Source organism: Thamnophis sirtalis, unplaced genomic scaffold (assembly GCF_051295495.1).
Source record: "Thamnophis sirtalis isolate CommonGarterSnake01/CBP01778 unplaced genomic scaffold, rThaSir2_p1.2 scaffold_7, whole genome shotgun sequence".
In the NCBI taxonomy this organism is placed as follows: domain Eukaryota; kingdom Metazoa; phylum Chordata; class Lepidosauria; order Squamata; family Natricidae; genus Thamnophis; species Thamnophis sirtalis.
In genome coordinates, this window is record NW_028261387.1 from 22,621,928 (window position 1) to 22,647,574 (window position 25,647).

Sequence of the window (25,647 nt, forward strand, 5' to 3'; positions counted from 1 at the left end):
CTCCCCCACTCCCCTCCTCCTACTTCTCCCTCCCTCCCTCCCTCTCTCGCTCTCAAATGGCAAATCTGAGCAGCCGCTGCTGGGAGCCCGTCCCATGCCTTCTCCCAACCCCCACACCCCTTCTCTCAGCTACTTTCTGCCTTGTGATTGCTGTCACCGGGCTGGCTCTCCTCTCCTATTATCGTGGAAGGTGTCTCACAAAAACCACTGGGCGGCAGTTGGAAACTGCTGCGCGGTGTTTTGTTGCCATGTGCGCGGCCGCGCACCCACACAGCTTAGAGGGAACATTGCCCATAAATACACAGTATTCATGTCATCAGTCATCATCATGTTAAATTTCAATTTGTAGAGATTCCTTCAGCAGTGTAACATTCAAACTTGTCACAGTACTTAGAGTTCACTGATGAGAAGACTCTGCAGGCATTCATTACACACACACACACACACAAACACACACACACACACACACACACACACACACACACCAATAGAAACCTTTTCTCACAGCAACTTTCTACCAACTGAAGCAAATGGTGATGAACACTTTAGAGTTAGGGTACATCAATACTGCCATTTGGGTGCATTACTTTTCATTCAAATCTCATACATTTCAAAATAAGGTAAAAGGTAAAGGTACCCCTTGCACATATGTGCTAGTCTTTACTGACTCTAGGGGATGATGCTCATCTCCATTTCAAAGCTGAAGAGCCAGCACTGTCCAAAGACATCTCCATGATCATGTGACTAAATGCTGAAGGCACACGGAATGCTGTTACTTTCCCACCAAAGGTGGTTCCTATTTTTCTGCTTGCACTTTTACATGCTTTCAAACTGCTAGGTTGGCAGAAGCTGGGACAAGTAACAGGAGCTCACTCTGTTACACAGCACTAGGGATTCAAACCACCAAATTCAAAATATTATATTCAAAATACTATAATTTAAATAATAATGAAAACAAATACTAGTCCTTTCCATTGCTTTGATATAGTAGTCTTTTCCTAAGCAGAAAATCAGCTCTAACTGAAGTTTTTCAAGAGTCATGAAGAATCAGCATTAATGTTGTTTCTGTCTAATGAGTGTGGCACTAAGTTTAATTAATTTTTCTGTACAATCATTCTTTATTCATAAGGAATAATTGGTATTTCATAGAGATTTTTATTAATAAATTGCATTAAGTATAATCTTATGATGACCAGCAAGTAGCTGAATAGCAGAAATAACTGAAGGGGAAAAAGATGAAGTCCCTAATAAATTCTCAGCATTAATGAATGTATCATATAATTTTTACTTAAATTTAATAAAATAATTGTATAAGTAGAGATCTTTCTCCTTTTTTAATTAATTGCAACTAATATTAAAATGCAGAAATGATTCATTTCTGAGATGAGGATAAACTACATTTCAGTGAAGAATAATGTGCTTTCTACATATATCCATATGCATATAGATTCCTATGAAAAGACAAAAAAGATCATACTTTGAAATTGCCTTGTTAGCAGACCAGGGAGCTGAAGATAATGATCTAAGATTGTTCTCCATAATTATATCTTTCATTGTGATCAAATATATTGATGTTAACAGAATTAAGTTAATTCCTTCAAACTGGGCACCAGTATACATGTTGCATTTGTCCCTTGTATAAGTCTGAGTACCTTTTGGAATATTTTGTAAAACATCATGTAATAATGATAGCGCAAAAATAACTTTAAGATCAAATACAGGGATATTATTGCTAATGTAAAGAACAGTGGGGTCTTTGGTGCTTTGTTGTTTTCTTGAAGACATTTTATTAGCCAATTAGGTAACATTATCAGTGCTGATGATGTTACCCACTTGGGTAATAAAAGCATGAGAATATTCAGAATTTTCCTTCATCCATGATAATGTTTCCTTATTGAAATGGGATATGGATGAAAGAGCCATCTTAAATATTCTTCATGAATATGGCTTGACGCTGCTTATGAACTTTCTCAAAGTTTTGAGATACTGCAAAATCGGGAAATGCATTTATATAAAAAGTGTTTTGCCACATGCAAACTAGATGAGGTATGCTTAATGTAGAATACAGAGATGACCCTGAAGAAGGAATTCAGTAGATAAATACCAGCTTAGCCCTGGAAGGAAGGCAGGAGGGAAAGAAACTAAAGATTGCCCTGCTTTTATTTTCTTTTGTATAAGGAGGGGAGAGATCTGTGTAAAGTTTTCAATATTGTGTTACTATATACATTTTAATATAAAGTAGAATTCAGTAGTTCTTATGCTACCTGACTTCCCTAGGAAGTCTGATTCTTAAAATCTCATATGGACCAGGGGTGATATATGCTTACCTTCCCTACTGGTTTGCAAATGTGAGCGCGTGCACATGTTTGTTCCTTTTGCAAGTGCCACTTCCATGCATGCGCTTTTTTTGGCAAAAAAAAAAAAAAAACCCGACCTAAATGGGATGCCATAGAGCCTTGGGGGGTAGAAGAGACCACCTGTGATTTCCGCTACCAGTTCAGGTGAACCAGTCAAAGCCGGTAGAATACCACCACGATGTGGGGCCAATTTTGATATGAAATAAAGACTGGTATTCAATTTCCTACATCAGTGTAAAAAATGAACTTTTCTTCTGGATAGCACATCTTTTTGAAAGATGGCTAGATTACAACCTTCGTGATGGTCTGGCAGTCATATTGTAAAACAACTTTGCCTTGTTGCTTTAAGCAGCTAGAAACCCTTCTGTTGTTGTGAGTAGTACCTCACAGGAATTCAGAATATGATGGAAAATATCATAAGAATATGATAGAAAAGATTCAGAAAAGAGGACGTGTTTTCCTTTCTGGCATATTGTACTCATATCAATGCAGCCACATGACTTCTTCATGCATAACTTATGAATACATGCAAAGTCACACAAACTGGCTTTTGACTGTTCTGTCCAACTCCCAATTCACTATACAAATTAGGCTAAACCTTCAAGTTTCAAATCCTAACATTAGGGTAATATGCTATATAAAAATGTTAACCACTACATTTATCATAACATTAGCTTTAATTCACTTTACTAGCTCACTATGTTTATTTATTAATACATGACTTTATCTTGACAAGGGTCCTCCTCTACTGAGAAGTTGTTCATCTCATAGATGTGCAGAGTCTGCAAAATAACCAGCAATATTTGCATATTTGCCAGTTATTGTAAAGGTCTTATGGGGCAGACATTGCAACAAATAAAATGGCTTGCTATAACACCAATGCATCTCTTTTACAACTGTATTACATCTCAGACATTTCAGCATTAAGCCTTTGATGTCCAAAGAGTTGAGTTTTTATATGAGGAGGAGCAGATAGAAAACTCTGTAACTTTGAAAATGGCATGTGATTATTTTATAGTCTTTAAAAGGCTATGAACAAAAAGCTTTTAGAACTGTCCGTTACACTGTAGAGACAGCTGTAAAAATACATGGCTAACTCAGTTTGAATGTAGTTTTCATAAGAAAAAGAGCTTTTGTTTGTATGGATTATTTTATTGATATTTACCATATTAACATTTCAATTGATTTATTCATAGGGTATTTATTTGTTGAATCTCATAAAAATAACATTATCAACATAAATAAAAAATTATAAAAATATTATCATAAAATATTTTTAATAAAACTTTATAGGTTTATAAAAGTAAAGAATAATAATCAGAGGAATGACATTGTTTTAAATGTTTGCAAATATTTGCAACATCTGGCAAATCATTGTCAGGGTTTGGGGAGAACACCCCCCCCCCCCCATATGCTTAGACTTTAAGAAAAAATGCTCCAACCTAAAAATTACTTACCCCTTTCCTTTGATGTCTCCTCACAGTTTACTTAACATTTCTTCATCACTCATCAGTATTGGTGTATATGTGTGTGTTGTGCACATATGATTGTTGGAGCAACCATGGAGTAATCATAAGCATATAGAGTGTTTGTCTATATGATTCTTTTGCTATAGACTCCTTTTACATTATTTTGTTACTATGTGAAATAAAAACTATTATGTACTCTGCTAAATCTCATTTTTTTTTATATGTAACAAACTCTTCCAGTCTCTTAGATACTACTTTTCCCAGTTTTGCTGGCATAATTTCTCAGTTTTGCTGGGAAAGGTAACAGATTCTCCCTACATGGCTAGCAATATTACTGTATATAGATACTTTATCAATTCCTATAAACATCTGGCTTAGTTACGACTAAGGTGGTTATCTTGCTTCCCCTTTGGATGCTTTAAGGAGGGAATACATTCTAAGGTATCTTGGGTGTTCACGTATTTACTGTGTAGAATTTCAGTGTTCTCTTTCCATTTTTGTTCCACCTTTGTCTGATCTTTGAACCAGTTACTCTCTATTCATTGTGTCCTTTGGCACACTAATTCAAAGTTAGGACCTCTTTCTGGGTTCAGAGAGATTTTGGAATATTTTCCTTGTTTTTCTATGTCTCTTTCCATGTTTGATGTTTTACACATATCATTGTAATGATACTCCTTGTCTCTGCCAACTGTTCCTTGAAAATCTTTATTAAGTTCCTTTATGATATTTTTTTTCCTTTCTTGCCTGTAGCTTTTGTTCTTGTCTTCAGATTTGTATTATGTTTTTGCTATACAGTTGGCTTTCTTCTTTTTACTGGTGTTTGGCAGTCTCTTTTCACACTTTCTTTGATTTCATGCTAGAACTTCTCTGGCTTCCCAGCACTTAAGTTCAAGAGTTCAAAATCATTTCTTGTGTTCCTCTTGAAAATGGTGGGAATGTGGTCAAAACCGTATTGTGGAGACAACTACATTTTCCTCTTAATGTTTCAAACTTTGACGTTCTTGTCTCTAATCACCAACAACACATCTTGTGTTCATGTTCTGATGATTTTAGATTGAATTTGACTATTTATTTGTCAAACTCCTCTTTTTCTGCATCAGTGGTTGGAGCATGATCTTGACTAATATAATAATAATTAGGGTAGTCTGTGAAATCTAATGGATATTATTTGGTCATTAACTGCACTATATCTAAATAATGTCTTAGTTATATCCTTTCAATTTGAAAGCAGTGCTATTCTTTCATGTTCTTAATAGTAAACCGCATGATTTTCTGTCTATGCTAACATTTTTCCATACTAATGCTCCCTACTTCCCATGTTCCCAGTGTAGTTCTTCCTCTACAGCTTTGAATTTCCTTTTCCTGCATGGCAACATTGGGAATTAGACATCCCAAAGGGTTTTAATCTAGTCACATCATATACACCAGGGTTGTCAAACTTGCGGACCGCAAGTCAGATGCGTCACACGCTGACCATGCCCACCCCTAGTTTAGCAAAGGGTGGGAGTTGTGATACGTCACAGGATGACAATGTGATGCCATGAGTTTGATACCCCTGATATACACCGTTAATACTCTGAAAGATTGTCAGCTATTCCTCAGATACATGTTGTGGACTTTTTAGCCTGCAGATTCTATCGCTCAGTGCTATCATTTTATCTTGTCTGCTCATATAATTAATATAGTATATAGCCACTGCTGGACTGTTTCATGTCCTGCAAGGAATATATCCAGTGGTGGAATTCAGCCAGTTCACACCACTTCGGAAGAACAGGTTGTTAACTTTATGAGCAGTTTGGTAAACTGATTGTTTGAAAAATCATTAGGGCAGAAAACTGGTAAATTATTGTTAAATTATTTGAATCCTACCACTGAATATATCCTCTTCACAAAGAATCTCAGGGTACTTTACCTGTCTCTCCCAGGAACACCTTTTCATGAACCACCACAGCAGGACTTGAGCAGGGACACTAATGATACACTCCTTTGTAATATTTGGTGAAGCCAGAATGGCTGGTACTAGAGGGTGTCTTTCAAAATAGAAGCACTTAATTCAATTTATTGGGATTAAATATAAGATGTATAAGGGTCTTCCTTCTGAGTAAATCCAGAATAGGTATTTTACATTAAGCCATTTTGTATATTTTTACAACATGCTAGAAATTCAGGTGCAAACAACCAGATCCATGCACGTAGGGTCCAAGCTAACTGTTTATTGTATTCTGCCAGTAATACAGGAATATCCCCAGACTGCTTGCTTTTTCTTGGGGAAAGATAGATAAGGTTCTGTGGAGCTTAGGGAGGGTTAGTCCAAAATATCCTGTGGCTGCATAGGCTGCATTCCAGGCTAATCCTTTGCTTGAGTTCTCTTTTCTGCTTGGCTGGGTGTTTCCCAATGAGAAATTCATTTTAATTTGATGTGAGAAACCTCCTTATTTTTAAATATATGAATAGGTTTCTTAAAAGAGAATGAAGTGCCTCATAACTTCTGAATCACAGTCATGCTTTAATCATACGTGCATCATATTATGCAGTTACTTTAAAATTTTAGAAATCTGGCTGCATATCTTTAAATAAATATGAAGATCTGGTCATTCTTAATACAAATCTATGAACACCCTTTGTGCTTTTGTTTCAGCATGAGAATGAAAGTGGCTGTAAATTAGATTCTGTGAGATATCTTGTTCCTTATTTTTTTGAACTGATTAGTTTCGTACTGTTGGCAGTGACTCGCCCGGCTGAAATCAGCTTGGGACTTTGTAGCAATTTTCAGCATGGTGTTCCAACCCCTGAGGGACTGTGTAGATATTCTGTCAAACCTTTTCCGATGGATGTGTATTTCATTTGTGAGATGTACTGTGCTCATTTAAAAGAAACACTCTTCAATCTGTGATGGAACATTTTCAAAAGCTTAGAGAGACAGAAGTCTGACACACTGATTTAAGTATTGTTCCTTCCTATGATATATTGGCTCCATGAATGCGAATAGAATTTCTGTATTGTGTTTGAATTTTGTATTGCAGTATTCTAATTATTCAAATAGTATTTTAGATGAAATAAGTAATATAGAAAAATGTCATCATTTGCTATAGAAATTATTAAAATCGCTACCATTGAAGTACTGGTAAATCTATATTTGCCAATTTTAAGGTTTTTTAAAAAGAATATGCTCTTAGCACATTTTAATATAACAAATGTGAGTAATAAATCATGGATAAAATAAGAAAACTGCTTATTCCAATATTTTGGTTCTGAGAATAGGCAAGAAAATATATTTGGAAAATGTGACAAGTTCTTTTGAAGTCTTGGTTCATGGCTGTTTAGTTCCTTGTATTTCTTTGGGGTCTTTTTCAGAAGGACAAAATAACAGTCAATACGGATCTTAATATTCATCAAATGACTTGCAGAAGCCTAATAAATAAAAATTACTCTAATCTATGTTCAGAATTTTAAATATCTGCATTCCCCTGTCATTGAGAGCCGAGGTGGCGCAGTGGTTAAATGCAGCACTGCAGGCTACTTCAGCTGACTGCAGTTCTGCAGTTCGGCTGTTCAAATCTCACCAGCTCAGGGTTGACTCAGCCTTCCATCCTTCCGAGGTGGGTAAAATGAGGACCCGGATTGTTGTTGGGGGCAATATGCTGACTGTCAACCGCTTAGAGTGGACTGAAAGCCCTATGAAGCGGTATATAAGTCTAACTGCTATTGCTATTGCTATTAAAAAACAAGGGGGTACTAAGAATTTTGTTGCTTTTTTTTAAAATTTCTTTCGGAGTCCTTGGGATACTTATTCCAAGAAGGAACTCACAAAATTCCCAGAAATATTCATAAATCAGATATTAGTGGCAAATCTTAAAGTATATTAGGATTCTAGAAAAATATAAATTCATAACTATGTAAGTCATGGGTAACATTAAAAAAAAATATTTTCTAGGCAACTAAGATCATTCTATTAATTGCATCCTTTTTTTTAAATTTATAGATGTTACTTGGAAGATGGAGCTTCAAAAGGTGCCTGGCTGAATCGATCAAGCATTATTTTTGCAGGAGGAGACAAGTGGTCAGTAGATCCTCGAGTTTCAATTGCAACAGCAAATAAAAGGGAATACAGTCTCCAGATACAGAATGTGGATGTGTCAGATGATGGTCTATATACTTGTTCAGTGCAGACGCAGCACACGCCCAGAACCATGCAGGTGTACTTAACTGTAAAAGGTATAAGTGATTCCATTTTCTAAATTTTAATTAATTTTTATAGACAGAATAGATTTGGCATCTGATTGTAATAGATAATTAACTCATTTATAACTTTTTTTATGTCATGAATTTAAAATGCAGTTGGCATAATTGTAGTCACTTACAAACACATATCAAAATGTGTGGGAGTATAAATGTTTTGTGAAAAAGAGATGGGAGGACTGATTTTTGTGCTTGCAGAAAGATGTGTGGTATTTGTTAAAATTAAGAGATGTCATGTATTCTAAATTTAAAAGTTGTAATCAGAACTCCCATTAAGAAAAAGATTTTGTTTGTTGTTCCCTGCACGAAATATGCACCAGTTTGTTAAAATGTTTTCTCTTACATAATCCTATTAGTTTGCCACAGCTAGATACCATTCTGAAACAAGCACCAGAAAAGGAATTGAAGATAAGTGTCACCTTGTAGTCTAATATTTTCTTTCAATTGAATTATTTTGAGCCAAGTTTAGTTACAAATTAAAATAATTTATATCCATAATGATTTCCAAATTATGAACTTGGATTAAATGAGTCCTATTCTTTCTTGCTGTTCAATTCAGCATCCACTCAAAAACAACCCTGATGTTTCTTATTTTTCTTATGCACCTACGCTTGCAGTGTTGAGATATCCTCGCTTGTCTACTTTATGAACCTCTTATTTCGTCAAAAGAATGCAAAAGTAGAGTGAATTTCTCAGTTCAGTGTGGCACCTCCATATTTTAGTGGAGGTACAAAGTAAAAATATAAATTATTTTCAGTCTTCAGCCAACATTTCCATCCCATTTTTCTCCATTAGAGATGTATGTAGTAAATTAGATTATTTGCTGAAGTTTTCTATTGACTACTACCATATTTTCTAGTTTCATACAGAAACATTACTTAAGTAAGAAAAGCGTATTTTTTTCATGGTCTACATACATTAGATTTGCCACACCACTTTTTTGATTAACCAATACTTCAAATACCTAATAGATATAATATTTTCCACCATAATTGATATATGACTCTGGCTTCATAGTTAACTGAAGCACAGAATCTTTGTCAGGATGTTTGTAGTAAACATATACATCATATGTCTGAAGATAAAGAAAAAGGATGGCCTATATATTTGGAGGAACTTGTGTATTGGCTATGTTTCACTTGTAGCAGTAATATACTTAACATTAACAGTGGATTAAGTATTTATTTATGAACTGCTACACAGACAATCACATAAACCGTTACTCAAGTGGTTTGTTGGCCCCTCTTTTCACCAGCCAGATTCCAGCCATCAATGAATTGGCCAGCAGCTGGCATTACTTTTTTTTTAAAAAAATAACCCCTCAAAATGAGAGTGATATAGAATAGCTGAAGTGAAAGCCATTCAAAGTTAAGAGAGGAGTTGATATTTTGTTAAGGTTTTCTACCTTGGCCAAATTTGGGCAATGTCACTTCATTCAGGCAGCGTATAACCAAATTTAGTCAAATTTACTATATGAACCAGGTCATATTTTCTCTTGATCTATGCTTAGCTTAGTTGCATCCTGTTTTGGGTCTGGTGAAGCTGTTCTTCCAGGCACATTAACTCATATCTGTTTTATAATGTATCTTCACAAATAGTGACAATTAGTAGCCTTACCTCTGTATAAGTCTGCTTTTTCCACACCCAAAATGAAATTCCCTCAGTGTCTTAATAAACCATTAAAAATAAATTCATACAGCCCGCACTAAGAATATTTTGGAGGATGGAAACAAAAGTTATTCTGAAATTTATTTTAGCTAAGACACACCCTGAATTCAACCACTTTGGTTCGTAGAATTCTTCAGCCTTAATGGGCTTACTGAGAATTCTGGGAAATGACATCCATACGTCTGAAAGGTACAAAATTGGTTGAATGCTGCCCCAAACCCTAAGAAAAAGATGCTTTGGAACAGGCAATGTTCAAAGTATTAAAAATGCCTGGCATGTGATTCCATCAATTGTGAGCCAAAAAGCAAGAATAGTATCTCATGCTTTTACTGATGGCAGTAGACAAAAGAAAATCATGTCAAAATCGTGTACCTTTGTTGGGAAAAAACATTTTCTGAATTGGATATGGCATTCTGAAAATACTGCAGATAAGATTCAGAGGAAATGAATATGTTTTTCTTTCCGAAACTAGAAAATAACAACAATTACGTCTTCTAGGGAAAATGGCAACTTGATGTAGGCAGCTCAGAAGAGCATTTATTTTGGTTCTTCCTGTATCTTTTTATGGAAACAAATAAGCATTCAACTCATTTCCTGCAAGTATTAATAAAGTTCATGAGGGATAGATATTATTATTGAAACCGGGGTCAAAAGAAAAGAACATAAATGTCACTGAACACAGTGTTTCCTGGAAATTTGCAAAGCAAAAACAAAAACACAAAAGCATGGTGTCAAACACACTGTTTTTCAGAAAACTCTTTTCATCCTTGTCCTGGCAACACAAGTTCGGGTGCACATTTGAACTTGATAATTTGTGCAGTGGGTTTCCAGGTATAATGAAACTGAATCGTTAGAAAGTCCCAAAACATTTATCATACTTATCACCATTGAAGCTGCTATACATTTTACATCACAAAGCACCGTTTTGTGTCAATAACCTTCTCAGAGATTAGGCATGCCCCGATTAACTATTCTGAGGGACAGGTGGTTTAGGAATTAGCAATGAGATGAAGGAAGCCTTTGATCTCATGAGTTGCAGTGCCAACCTGGCTTGGCCATCTGATTTCTGCCTATCTTTTTCCTGAATGTCCTTTTATGTTGTCACTTCAAATATCTGCATTTAAGCGCCAATAAAGTAGAAACAAAGAAAATCAGATTAGAAATACCTTGTCTCTCTGTGTGTGTTTTTACATGAATGAATGAAGAAAGATCACTCTGTTTATTTAGTGGCATTTATCTTGTAATAAAATCTGGGGTTTACAAGGATAACTATCAGTAATATATTTGATGCTGTATCCTAAGTCAGATCATTGGTTCATTTCATCTGATATTGTCCACTTTACTCGCTATGACTTTCCAGATTTTCAACAAAGGCTTTTTATACTAAGATTTTATTTTTGTACTTTAGATAACAGGGCTAATCCTTCTTAGCTTGCTACAGTTGCGTGCACTAGTACTGTATATGGTAGTCATTCAGTTTATCATCACTGGATATACAAGTGTTTATTGGCATGTTTGTTTGATAAATACTGACAAAAAACCTTGGAGCCCTTACTTAAGGTCTCTAGGTTAAGGATGTAAATAGTGACTGAAATCATTGATTTATTAATATTGCTGCATGATGGACATATAGAACAAAGAATGAGTCTAACAGATGCCAGGTCTTTTGTTTTAGCAGCAGTGTAGTTATTGTTTGATGGCTATGATATGAACCAAGATTTAAATATAACCAATGAATTTTTTAAAAGTATACTGGAATAATTTATCCTAGTATATAATATAAGCAGTTCTAAAAGCATTTTTCCAGGTGTTCAGTTGTGTTTTTGATACTTTTTTTTTTTGCAATTTACTGTATTTCTGTGAATATTTTCCCATAATATTTTACATATACTTAAGCTTATAACCATCACAGCTTTACAAATTACACAATATGCACGGACCTTTGAATACTTTTCTCTAAGATTGGTATTTTTCAGGCATGTATTAAATGGTGAATTACATTACATTAGTTCTGTCTCCACGTTCTCTAAAGGTAATTACACTTCTTTCATTTATTGAAATGGCGAATACTCGAGTGATGATGATTTTTCATAAGCAAATATGTAACCAGGCCCTTTCATTCTGTCCTAAAACAATGTATCTTATTCCATGTATTTATATGAATAAAATTTTAATACATGAATTTACAGTTTGTTGCCGCAAGACCTCACATAACTCTCAGAATAGGGATGCCTTTGAATAGCCTCTGAAAGCATAAGCTACAGTGTCACAAGCAGTTATGGGCACATTCTGCTGTCTTCCATTATGCTTCTGGGCTCATTCTAAAGTGCGGCTAGTGATATCCAAAGCCCTTCATAGCCTGGGACCATGGCCTGGAACTGCCATCTCATCCCGCTGAGCCTCCAGGTGCTGGTATCTAGCCTTGCACTCCCGCATGTCTTTCCTCTGCTTGGAAAACCTTTGTTCATAGTCCTCAATAAGGTGCTTCTGCTAAGCCTACTTCACAGACAGAGCCAATTTGAATTGAGCCAGCTGTTTTTCCAACTCTTTCTCATAGCAGCTGCTTAGCTCCAACAATGGCTTCCTGTTGGGGCCCTAAGGAGCCCAGGCAGGCAGGTGAGGAATGGCTGTGAGGTAAGGGGTGTACCTTACCCCTTATGTTGTTGTATTGGTTGGTTTTATCTTACTTGCCCTATATTGGTTATTTATTGTTTTTTAAATAGTTTTATTGATTGTTTTAATTTTGTTAGCTACCTAGAGTTATATGTTTGATGCTGGTGGCCATATTAATTGAATGAAATAATAAATAGTGGTTGAATTCTAATTTGCAATGTGATAGACAGGGAAAAATATGAAACACGTGGGGAGGAATCATAAAAGTAAGATGGATCTCTGCCATATTCATCTTATTTACATTTAATTTACATTGAAACAAACATAGATTTTGCTTTAGTTTTTATTATGTTGTAGGCTCTAGGCTCTAGTCAAGAGGCAAGAGTCTCTCTCAGAACAAAAAAAGACTGTGCATTATTTTTACTGAGTCACACATGTTTCTGGTGAACATACAGTAATTATTTCAATTTTTATATTGGAGATATTAAGGATAAAAAGAAGAACAAGACACTGCAGATGTATGGGTCAAATTAAGACAGTAATATTGTCTGCCCTGGAGAATAAATGATAATATCTCTCATTCAACCTGGGAATGAATTTCTTTATTTTGCATAGAGATACAAAAGTAGCCTGCATCAATAACAGAGCTTAATCCACACATTCTTCACAAAATAGTAATGAATCTATTTTCAAATATATATCTTTGCCTTAAGGATTTTATCTAAACCAGGCCAAATCTATTATCTGTTAAAGAGTGGGTTTCAAATTTTCAGACCTTCTCTCCCTCCTTCCTTCCCTCCCTCCCTCCTTCCATCCATATCCATCCATTCATAAATGACAAAGATAAACTGATGCTAACTTTGTGTTTTGGATGTATATTATGGTATATTACAGAATGTGACTTACTTTGGAAACATTATTCTGATGCTTGCCATTGCTAGCTAATCTGTGGCCCAATATTATAGATATGAATGTTAATCAAAAGAAGTGCTTAACTTATGTTAATAAAACCTAAATGGAATAATTCTTTGACTTGCCAACAAAACCTGAGCCTCAGATTAGGCTTTTGCTCATATTATAATGTCTTAAACTGAATCATGTTTACTTTAAAACTAAAAGAAAATCAGTAGAAAGATATGAAACAGTAATATTTCTGACAATCCAATTTTGAGATGATAGAACTGGTTGTTGAAAGAACTGGGATCTTTTCTTTTCTTCTGACATTAACATTTTACATTTCTCTAACTATTGTCTACATTAAAGTTACTGTGGCTGCTAGAGTAAATAATATGATAAACTGTGACCCAATCCACATTTGTATTTTCTTCTGGAGTAATTCAATCCAATAATGCGCGCGCACACACACACATACACACACACAAACACACACATATACAGGTTTGGGTGTATTCGGGTCTTTTCCCGTGCTCGCATAGGCACAAGGCCAAAGACACCAGCCTGAAGATGACGAGTGGGACCTCGTCGAAACGTCGCCAAGATACTCTCAATCTTACACCGGAAAAGACCCGAATATACCAAAACCTCTGTATACCTGTAACCGTGAAAATCTACGAATACATACATACATACATACATACATACATACATACACACACACACACACACACACACACACACACACACACACACACACAAACACAAACACAAACACACAGTGTGTAAGTAGATATAGAACCACAGCCTGAATCGGAAATATTTACAGCAAGTTATATAATTGGGAGAAAGTGCAAGAAATGGAAAATACTGATGAGAAAAAAGAACATTCAAAAGGAAAGCAAAACAAAAATCACTGCATTGACAGTGTGTAGATGATTGGCATGGCAGTTCGGCAAAACATGAAATAAGAAAAAAAAATGAGGAAAAAATGGACAGATTCTTTTAACTTTTGAAATTCTTTCTGCCTTACAAGGTGAGCTTTGTTGACCTAAGAACATGTTACTCTAACATGACATGAGGGAAATGTCACTTATTCACTCGCCAGAATGGAAAAAAATGTCCAAATATATTGCTTCTCTTTCAAAATTAAGACTCACATGCAGGCACAGATTAACAATGAGAAATTCAGAATGAAATATTTCTTTATAATTGTGATATCTATTCTTTTTAACTCCAATACTAGCACTACTCTCTAGCGTTCCTTCCATTTTATCTGTTATTCAATACACTGTGTTAACAATAATCCCAAATCCTCTGGATTGAATTTCTGTGTGCTGCATACATTAAACATATCTCAGGAACACTGACTATGCTTATCTTGAGATTCAATGATAGAAATGAAATATCAATCATAATTAACCCATTCTAGCATGTTTAAAAATGTACGGATAAATACCAGTATAGGATATAAATAAAAATGGTTTTCTAATGATCAATTGGATTCTGCCTTTCCTTCTGCACTTGGGCTCTTTCCTAAAATAGTAATAGCACTTAGACTTTTATACCACTTCATAGTGCTTTTACAGCCCTCTGTAAGTGGTTTACAGAGTCAGCATATTACCCCCAACAGTCTAGGCCCTCATTTTGCTGACTTCAGGAGGATGGAAAGCAGATGAGAATTGAACTGCTGGCAGTTTGTTTTGTTTGTTTGTTTTATTGGACTTATATGCCGCCCTTCTCCCAAAGGACTCAGGACAGCGTACAACATAAAAACACATATGGCAAAAGTTTAAAAAGATTGAAATAGGACATCCAATAACCTTCAATGGACAATTTAAATCAAATTTAGGATTAAATTAAAATTAATAATTTAAAATTAATAATTTAATTTATTTTATTCAGGCCAGGCCAGCTTGCTGAAAAAGCCAACTTTTTAGGACACGCCGGAAGGACCGGAGGTCAGGAATTATACAAAGCTCCAGGGGCAGCTCATTCCAAAGGGACAGCACTCCCACAGAGAAGGCTCTCCCCCTGGGGGTCGCCAGCCGACACTGCCTGGCCAACGGCACCCTGAGGAGGCCAACTCTGTGGGATCGTACTGGACGATGGGAGGCTACCGGTGGCAGTAGGTGGTCTCGCAAGTACCCTGGGCCTAAGCCATGGAGCACTTTAAAGATCATAATTAACACCTTGAATCTCACCCGGAAAACAACCAGCAACCAGTGCAGGCTGCCTAAAAGGAGTGTAATATGGGAGCACCTAGGTACCCCCATGACAACTTGTGCGGCTGTATTCTGGAACAGCTGGAACCTCCAGGTGCTCTTCAAGGGCAGCTCCATGTATTACAATAGTCCAGGCAAGAAAGGACGAGGGTGTTAGTGACTGTGCACAAGGCATCCCGATCCAGGAAGGGGCACAACTGGCATATGGGGTGGACCTGGTAGAAGGCCCCCTAGGTCACGGCCATAAGATGTTCTTCTAAACTAAGCCGGGTATCCAGGAGGACTCCCAGATTGAGGGCCCTCTCTGAGGGGGCTAAAATTTCTCCCCCTATCATCAAAGACAGTACATGATGCACAAATCGGGCTGACAGGAACCACAGCCACTCAGTCTTGGAGGGATTAAGCTTGAACCTGTTCGTCCCCACCCAGATTTGCGCAGCCTCCTGGCACTGGAACATAATGTTGAGTGCATCGTTGGGGTGGTTTGGGGTAGAGATGAAAAGTTGGATATCATCAGCATATTGATAATACCATACCCCAAAACCACGGATTATCTCGCCCAGCGGTTTCAGTCAGCAGAATTAACCTGCAATACTACATTCTAAGCACTGTGCCACCACAACTCTTATGATTGTTTACAGATATGATTAAATGCATGCATTCCATGTAATAGTTCCTTACTTCCTTCACTATTGTAGCTTTTACAAATGTGAGACTTTGTAGAATGAAAGACACCACAAGGTGGAAAAAGAAATTCACAATATTTAGTCTTCATCACAAACTAAATCAACATGCCTCAAAGGAAAAGAGTAATTGTGTTGTTGTCTTTTCATACAACTTTCGCTACTGAAAGAGAGAATAAACACACACATATGTGTGTGTGTGTGTGTGTGTGTCACTTAGCAACAGAAATTTTGGGCTCATAAGTAAGTACTACCTGTACTGTAATGTATCAGCTAGTAACCATATGTAGTATTCAATAGGGCCAAAGGTGCTTTTTCAAGAGGCAACTGGACATCCAACTAACAAGAAAAAAGGGCAAAAATGTGTACAAAAATGAAAAAGAATGACCCAACTATCAAATAAATTTAACATTAAACATAAATAATCCATCTAGATAAATTCTCATCCCCTTACATAACAGGTCTACAAATAGTTATGAGCTTTCCCATACTTATTTAACAAGAATATTATATTAAACAAATGTTCCAGATGTGGGGATCTTTATCTGATAATCAAATCAACCCAACATCTAATAATATATATATATGTGATTTTTTTTTAAAAAAAGTCAACAGGTTATCCCAAACACTGCATTAATCTTCAGATCGCTCTGTTAACCATCTGTTATTGTATTTAACACGTAGAAAGTCCACAAATGGCTTCCAGTCTCTTATAAAACTGTCTAGTCCATTGTCTCTAATCAAAGCAGTTAGTTTAGCCATCTCTGCTAATTCAGTCTATTTTAAAATCCATTCTTCAACATTTTGCATCCTTTTTTCCTTTCTAGTGCTTAGTGAATACAATCCTCACAGCAGTCACCATATAAAGAAATATCATCCCAAATTGTTTTGGATTGGTTTGTCCATAACACCTAAAAGAAAAGCTTTAGACTTCATTAATATTTGAATCTTGAATATTTTCTGCATTGTCATTGTTATCTTTATCCAGTATGTATTCACATACTTGCAAGACCACCACATGTGATAAAAGGTACCTGGATTTTTATTTCATTTTCAACACTTATTAGAAGTCCATCTATACATTTTCACTAGTCTAAAATGTTTATGTCCAATATTAACACTTCGTGGATGCTTCACAGCATTCCGAGTTAGCTGCCTATAGTGCCATCGCATTCAGCTTAATAGTAGACAGGTCAGATTAGCACTCGTCAGAAGGTTCTTTTCATCTCCACAAAATAATCATAACTTGTTATTTTGAAATATATCCTTCTACATGTTAACTTTACTATAAACATGCTTGAACCTTTGAAATTTCAGAAGTCAGCCAGATTTTCAAGTGAATTAGGTTCTCCTTTGCAATATTGAAAAGCACACAGGAATCTTAGATTATTATCCTATATTTTTGGGTATAGATTTCAGAATAAAGCCAATGTACTACATGTTTTTGCAGTTTTGTTAATTCAGAACAGTTCTGAATACCCAGATATCTTTACAGTATCTGGAAAATATGGCAGACAAAACAGGGAGAATAGCATTGAACTCTCCGACATAAATGCAAATAACACAGTTATGCACAGGAAGTTCGCTCCTTCATTGAAAACCAAAGCCTCTCTGCTTACATTGGACTTATTTTGATTCTGTCCAAGGGTCCCTTCTTATGTTGTAGATCTGCATTCATTTATCCATACATGTAAACACAATTTATGGATTCAGTGTGTCATTACAATTGATGCTTTTGAATTAAATATGTTCAATATTTCCAGTGTAACGGGTGCTGCCCTTTTCTACTAATAAACCTCCCTAATGCCTCCATAAATATTAATGTATTGATTTAGTCTCTACAATGTTTGTGAGGACTAATTTATTTCCTAAACCTGGCCAAGAGGGACTTGTATTGGGGACTAACAAGATAAATCTTATACAAATTTATTTAAAGTGGGACAAAATAAATATGCAGAAGACATCTATAATCATACCAGCAACCACTTCCCACTTAAAACTGACAAAGCATTGCTCTTTTAAATTGCTGCTGCTTGAGATGTCAGTTTGTTATAAAATTAACTTCTTGATGCCAGCAACTGTTATCAACTTGTCTTTTCTCTGCGAACAAAACCAGATAGATTGAATGAATTTGTGTTGGGTGGCTTGGTAAGATTTAGAGAGAGAAAATATAGGCAGGCAATCATTCTGTAAAATACATATTTACACTCTTTTATTATTGTCACATGGATGCTGTCATGGCTGTGACTATAAATCATTCTTCTTATGGACTTTCCAGTATATAAAGTGAATATTTGACAGTCCTATGTCACTTAAGTGTATAAAAATCTACAGTAGTATGAGTTTTTGTTCAACTGCTTAGTCCATAAACCTACTCAGAGCACAAAAGATTAAAGAATTGAGTGTCAAGCAGTAATGGGTAACACTTCTAAATTTTTATTATTATTATTATTTGCAAAGGGGGAAATTTAAAGCAGTTTGTAATATGATCTAAGAATCACTTGTTCAGAGAAGGGGGAAGCACCAATAAGCTCATTGGTATCACATCCATTATAAACAAGATAAAGAAGAGTAGATCTCTACTCTGCTGTAAATGAAATGTGATATATTTCACATTTCTCGATCAATCTTCTACCATTAAAAAAGGAAATCCAAAATGGTACTTTAGGAAAGAGATGGGAGGAAATAGATAACCATTAGTAGTGGTTTGTGAGATCCAGAACCCGATTCAGAAGTTTACAAGCTGCTTTAGCAAAGTATAAAACTATTGCAGGTGATTAATAAATACTTGGTGTTAAATCCAGATCAATGTGGCATCAAAAAATCAATATATATGTGTGTGTGTGTGTGTGTGTGTGTGTGTGTATGTGTGTATATGTGTGTATATGTATATGTATATGTATATGTGTGTTTGTGTGTGTGTGTATATATATATGTATATATTTGCAGAATTAGGAAACCTGATGCTATAACAATTCTGTTGAAAAACTTTTTCATCTTGAAATACGTGTTTGCACTTTTCTGTAAGCACGCTTGCCAAACTCCTGAAATATGAGGGAAATTTTCATGCAATTAAGTATCTTTTTAACCCTATGTTAAAAAGAAACTTTGAGACTTATTTATACTCAATTTCAAGTAATCCTTTAATGATGGCTCATTCTATTTGAAATTGGTTGATGTCATCTTCATTGTACAATTACACGAACTGTATTAGTTGAATCAGCTGATATTCTATTAGTTAGGGACAGAAATGAGACAAGAAACTCTCCCTCCTTAATTTCCAAGCACTATGTGTGAACTTGTATGTCTGTGTCTGCATGCATAAATACATTCAAAGAGAAGGACTGATTAAATTAATTAATTGGCCATCTCATTTTATTGAAACAAAACAAATCTATAAAAGAAAAGAAAATAATTAGAATGTTTTAAAATCAAAATTGTTTTAATTGAGAATTGTTTTACTTAGAATCAGAATATAACTAGAAGAGACATTTGAGTTTTTCTAGTCCAACTCCTTGCTCAAGCAGGAAACCCTATACAATTTGAGACAAGTGGCTATCTTCTTAAAAACTTCCAGTGATTAAGCACCCACAATTTCTGAAGGCAAGATGTTCCACTAGTTAAATCTACTCACTGTTACGAAGTTTCTCCTTACCTCCAGATTGCTTCTCTCCTTGATTAATTTCCATCCATTTTTCTTGTCTTCCCTTCTGGTGCTTTGGGAAATAAGTTGACTCCTTTTCTTTGTGACAGCCCCTTAAATACTTGAATATTGCTATCATGTCACGCCTCATCCTTCTTTTCTCTAGATTAGCCAAACCAAACATGCAACCATTTTTCATATGTTTTTGTCTCCAGCCCTTTAATCATCCTCATTGCTCTTCTCTGTACTTTTTCCAAAGTCTCAACATCTTTTTTGTACTGTCGTGACCAAAACTGGATGTAATATTGGTGTGATCTTACTAAGGGTTTATAAAGTAGTGCTAATACTTCACATGATTTTGATTCTATGTCTCTGTTTATACAACCAACGATTGTAGTAGAGTTTTTGGCTACTGCTTCTACTACTTTTTATGTACATTGAGAGCATATGCACAAAAAAGAAAATCCTTGTGTGTCCAATCACACTTGGCCAATAAAGAATTGTATTCTATTCTATTCACATCCATGGTGAAATTCATTTTTTTTTTACTACCGGTTCTGTGGGCGTGGTTTGGTGGGCATGGCAGGGGAAGGATACTGCAAAATCTCCATTCCCTCCCCACTCCAGGGGAAGGATACTGCAAAATCCCCATACCCACCCCAAGCTAGGGCCAGCCAGAAGTGGTATTTGCCAGTTTTCCAAACTACTCAAAATTTCCACTACCAGTTCTCCAGAACCTGTCAGAACCTGCTGAATTTCACCCCTGATTCACTGCTAGCTTATTTATAGGAAGAGTGAAATGCTCACCATTCCTATAAACATTTACAACTTTAGAAAAGTTGTAGGTGTTTATAGGAATGGTGAGCACTTCAGAATATTCCCAAATACTGGCATAAATTACATGGTTCATCCTGGAATGTCTGACAGACAAATAAGTTACAGCAGTTACAATAAGTTTTTTAAAAGTATACATAAATGTATCTTAACATTCAAATAATGTGTATGGAATTGGTGTAAATTAAGAGTTTCACAGTAACCCACTGCATAACCTAGATGCCAAATCTAGAAACAATCGTTATAAACTATTACAGAAAAGGAACAGCCGACTAATTAACCTAGAATTCAATGGGGGTTTTTTTGAAGGAGACCCAGAATGAATTGAAAAGCAAGCAATGTTCTTTCAAGATGCCATAACTAATCTGGCTGAAGTTGAACAGATTGGTCAGCTTCTTTGTATGACAGAAATCATTCTGAGACCTTGTATGCCTTTTGGAAGTTTTTTTTTTTTCAAACTGAGAGGCATGAATCAGGATTCCTTTTTTTCTTTTCTTTTTTGGATACAAGGCTAATGGTGTCTCGCACAGGAAATATCTCCAGTGAAACGTTATCATCAGTTAAAACTATTTTGTCAACTTTGCTTAATGTTCTATGTGATGAAATAGCTTTGGAAATAAAATTCCATATTTTCACTTCAAAGACGTGAAGATTGGTGAGAAATAAAAGGTCTCAAGCTCAGGCTCTGAATAAAAGATGGGCAAGCAGAAACATCAAAAGAAATATATTTGTCCACAGTCAATTAATCTTGTGATGGATAAAATCCTATATCAACAGGCTTTTCAATACATTTACGTAGACTTTTCAGTATTTTGCATTGCTTCTGTTGTATTTATACGGTCATTATGACCGAAACAGATTTTGCACAAATTTGAGAGAGCACGAAAAGTTTTGTTTTCTAAAATCAAAATGAGACAGTTTCCTTCAGCATTCTGTGAAAGAATAAAATAAAATAAAATAACTTCGGTCTTTGGGTATGGACAATAATTTTACAATAATGAGGTATTTCCATTGTTGATGAGGGGTTAGAGAAGGTGGAGACCATTGGAAAGGGGGGGGGCAGAAAAAGAAGAAAGGGACTGTGTTTCTTCTTGCACATTACCGACAAATAGCCCTAAAATACATCTGTTGTAATCTGACATTCTACCCACTCCTTCATTTCTTAAAGGCAAGTGATATATTTATACTTATTGGTTAAACATTGGCAGTTGGTAATTATGTGCCTCCTTCTATCTTTCTGCTTGCAACCTTGCAAGTTAAACAAATCTAATTATAAAAATGCAGAACATTACATGTATCAATAAAGGCAATTAAAATGCTAGGAATGTAATTAAGAACAAAATTATAATTTTGAGAAGGAAAATGAATATGCTCAAGGGCATTTATATTTGGAAACAAGAGCAAAAATAATTGCAACAGACCAGGAATGGTGTAAACAATATTTATTTACAAAAGAAGATGGAAAATAGATTTGCAATTTCAGAGCTAAAATCAGTATCATGTCAGTATCATGAAGGGCTCCTTGTCTTTTCGTTCAATAGATTCCTAGCTATAAGAATATCTTGGGCCTTGACTTTAGGTCATCTCCTAACTGCTCAGTCTATAATTTATGACCCCTGTAGAGCACAAAATTTCCATTTCTGAGCAAGACAGTTGTAAAGTGAGTTGTACTCCATTTCACGGCCTCTTTTTTTTGCCACGGCTGTTAAGTGAATCGCTGCTGTTGTTGCCTGAATTATGCAGTGAATCTCAATTCCCTCTTTTCCTTTGCTTGTTGAAAGCCATCTGGAAAGGTTACAAATGGTGACCAAATGATCCTGGGACCCTGCAACTGTCATAAATGCATGCCAATGTTGCATGTCCAAATTTTGATAGCAACAGCACATAGACTTATATACCCCTTCATAGTGCTTTACATGCCTCTCTAAGTGGTTTACAAATGTCAGCACATTGCCCCCCAACAATCTGGGTCCTCGTTTTACCAACCTCGAAAGGTTGGAAGGCTGAATCAACCTTGACCAGGTCAAGATCGAACTACTGGCAGCGAGCAGTGAGTTAGCAGGCAATACTGCATGCTAACCACTGTGCCACCACATCTGTCATATGACAGAGATGCTGTAACAGTTGTAAGTATGAAACCAGTTATAAGTCACTTGTTTTCAGTGCCGTTATAACTTTGAACAGTCACTAAATAAATGGTTGTATGTTGAGGACTACCTATTCTTTTATTCTTTCAGATCATGTTCTCATGGTCAGTTTGCTGTTGTGTTCTGAAGTTGGACTGGATTTGCAACCACACCATTAACTCAATAGTTCTATTACATTAATAATACACTGCCTTTCATGGGACTAGGATATTATATATCTAAAGTTGTAATAATTTTTAATTGGTGCCATCCACAAACAAATAATCTACCAAATAATAATGTGATGGATTGACTGATTGATTGTTTTTAAAATGTCTGACATGATTTGATGTACTGTACACCATTAAAGCACAGAACATTAAATTAAAAGAACAAAACAATTTGCATCCAGAAAAGAAACCATACCAAATAAAACCAAAAGCCTACAAGATTTCACCATTCTTCTTACAATACATTCTGGTAGAATATCCAAGTTTTCAGTGCTTCCTGGAATATAATCAGGATAAGAGCCATGTGGATCTCCAGTGAGTTGCCATTCAAGAGATCAGGTAGCCTGACAGAGTTTATTAGTTCACAATTAGTCTATCTTAGTTGTACACATATTTCTCAATATTATACTATAGAATATTGATTGTAACATCTTAAAATAACTCCCTGATTTCTGAAAGCATCAGAGCAGATGTGGGTTGCTCCTGGATTGGCCCAGATTGGGCACACCAGTAGTAGTGGCAGTGGGATGCTCTGCTCACCTGCCCGGACACTTCTGTGCATGTGCAGAACCATCGCACATAAGCGCCTGAGAGCGCGAGAATGAACCAGTAGTAAAAAATTTGGAAAAACCCCCCCCCCTTGCATTAGAGCCATTTTCATAATTTATGTACAAGACGTGTAGCACTAAAGGATTGGTGAAAGTTCGGAGGTCAGGCTGTTCATGTATTGATATTCTAGTGTTGCTTCTTACTGGTCAATTTGTCTGGAGCTAACGAGAGTTGTAGTTCAGCAACAAGATGGTCCCTGCCTTTTGGCTAGCATCTTCTTAGGGAAAAGATCTCAGACACCGATCTGGGGTGCTCTCTTTTGAAAGTAAGAGAAAGACAGAATAAACTTATTTGGGGCTCATGCCGTTCAGGTTATTGAAATGATTAGGGTTCCAAAAAACCCCTAATGTGGTACACAATTTCTTGGGAGGCCAAATATATATCAAGAGAAAGTTGAGTATGTTGCACATATCTCATTAAATAACTTTAAGGATTGTTGTTCACAGTTTTTTTTTAAAGGTTGAAATAATTTCCCTCAGTTCCCATCCTTCATCACTTCATGCTGCTTTATAAGAAAATAATTCTTCTCAATCTCTTCCTTGTGCTTTAAACCAAAATTCTCTGAAAATTCTGTTTTCTTTCATTCTTTTGCTAAAATATGTCTGGGGTGACCTTAGAAGAAGGCTATCATAGGTTTCATGAGGAAGCCATAACCTTAAACACCGGGTAATTACAGTGCCCACTGTTTTGCTGCAATTTGTCTATGAAAGAAAGACCATTTGGGTAAGAGTTTAATGCATGGTATAAGATAAGTTTGACAGTTGGTGAGAGAATTGTTGATTACTTAAACCTAAAATTCCATAATGTATCTTGGAAGAAATTGTATAGGTCATCTAGTCCAACACTCTACTTAGCACAGATTCAGTGAACATCCCTGACAAGTGGCCAACCATCCTCCATTTGAAAACCTCAGCGAGGGAGACATGATAATTTTAGAAAGGGCATTCAGTTTTTACTATCAGGAAATAGTCAGCCTGAATCTCTTTCTTAAGTCCTTGGTCTTGATTCTTTTCTTAATTTCAAAATGAAACAGGTGAATCTTCATCCTTTTTTAAAGATATTTGTAGATCACTCTGTTATTTTAAATGGCAGGTACTCAAGAAATGATCCACTTGGTGGAGCAATTATGGAGAATTTGGAAAAGATTTTCAGATTTCAGTAGTATCTGTACCTACAAAGATCAGAATTGTGCAAGCTGTGATATTTTCTGTGACATCCTCTGGAAGCAAAAGTTGGGCTTTGAAGAAGCAGGAAAGGATAACTACTGAGTAGGCTTTGTCCGCCAAGAAAGCAAACCAATGGATCATCAAACTCAATTAAAAGTTCTAACCCAAGGTGGAAATGACTATGCTCAAATTATTTCAGATATATTCATATCAGGGGTGGGTTCCTGCCAGTTCTAATCTCTTCTATAGAAGAGGTTCCACAAATCTACAGTGCTGTTTAGAACCGATTCCAGCACCCGCCCCCCACCTGTCCGCACATCATCAAGATGAAGAACAAGAGGAGAAATTCTGGTAGTTGAAGTCCACAAGTCTTAAAGCTGTCAGGTTTGAACACCCCTCGGGTTTTTTTTCTAAAGAGTTAGGGGTGCAAGGGTCTTGTAACTTGACAGCTTTAAGACTTGTGTGCTTCAAATGCCAGAGTTTCTGAGTCAACATTTTGATTGCTAAGCAAGAGCATTGTTAAGTGAGTTTCACCACATTTTACAAGTTGACCATGCCCACCCAGTCACATGGCTGACAAGCCACTCCCACCCAGTCACATGGCTGGCAAGCCACTCCCATCCAGTCACATGGCTGGCAAGTCACTCCTACAAAGCATGCCATACCTACAGAAGAGGTTCTAAAAAAAATTGAAAACCACCACTGATTCATATATATGTATTCATTCAGATATATGTGTAAATCTAGCTCACTGGGAAGGCTCTAATGCTAGGAAAGCTAGAAAGAAACAGGAGAAGAGGACAACCAACAGCAAAGTTGATGGAATCAGTTATATTGGCAAAGGGTACATCACTGGAAGATATGAAAGATTGGATTAGGAACAAATGGTTT

At 36.0% G+C, this 25,647-nt stretch overlaps 1 protein-coding gene across 2 annotated transcripts in view; it reads left to right on the forward strand.

Moving 5' to 3' along the window:
- Nucleotides 1–25,647, forward strand: part of NEGR1 (neuronal growth regulator 1) — a 531,321-nt gene that overhangs the window by 258,023 nt on the left and 247,651 nt on the right. For both annotated transcript variants that reach the window (XM_087719471.1, XM_087719472.1), the window contains exon 2: nt 7,809–8,041. In XM_087719471.1, the coding sequence (XP_087575597.1) occupies nt 7,809–8,041 (233 nt within the window). The remainder of the gene's footprint in view (nt 1–7,808; nt 8,042–25,647) is intronic.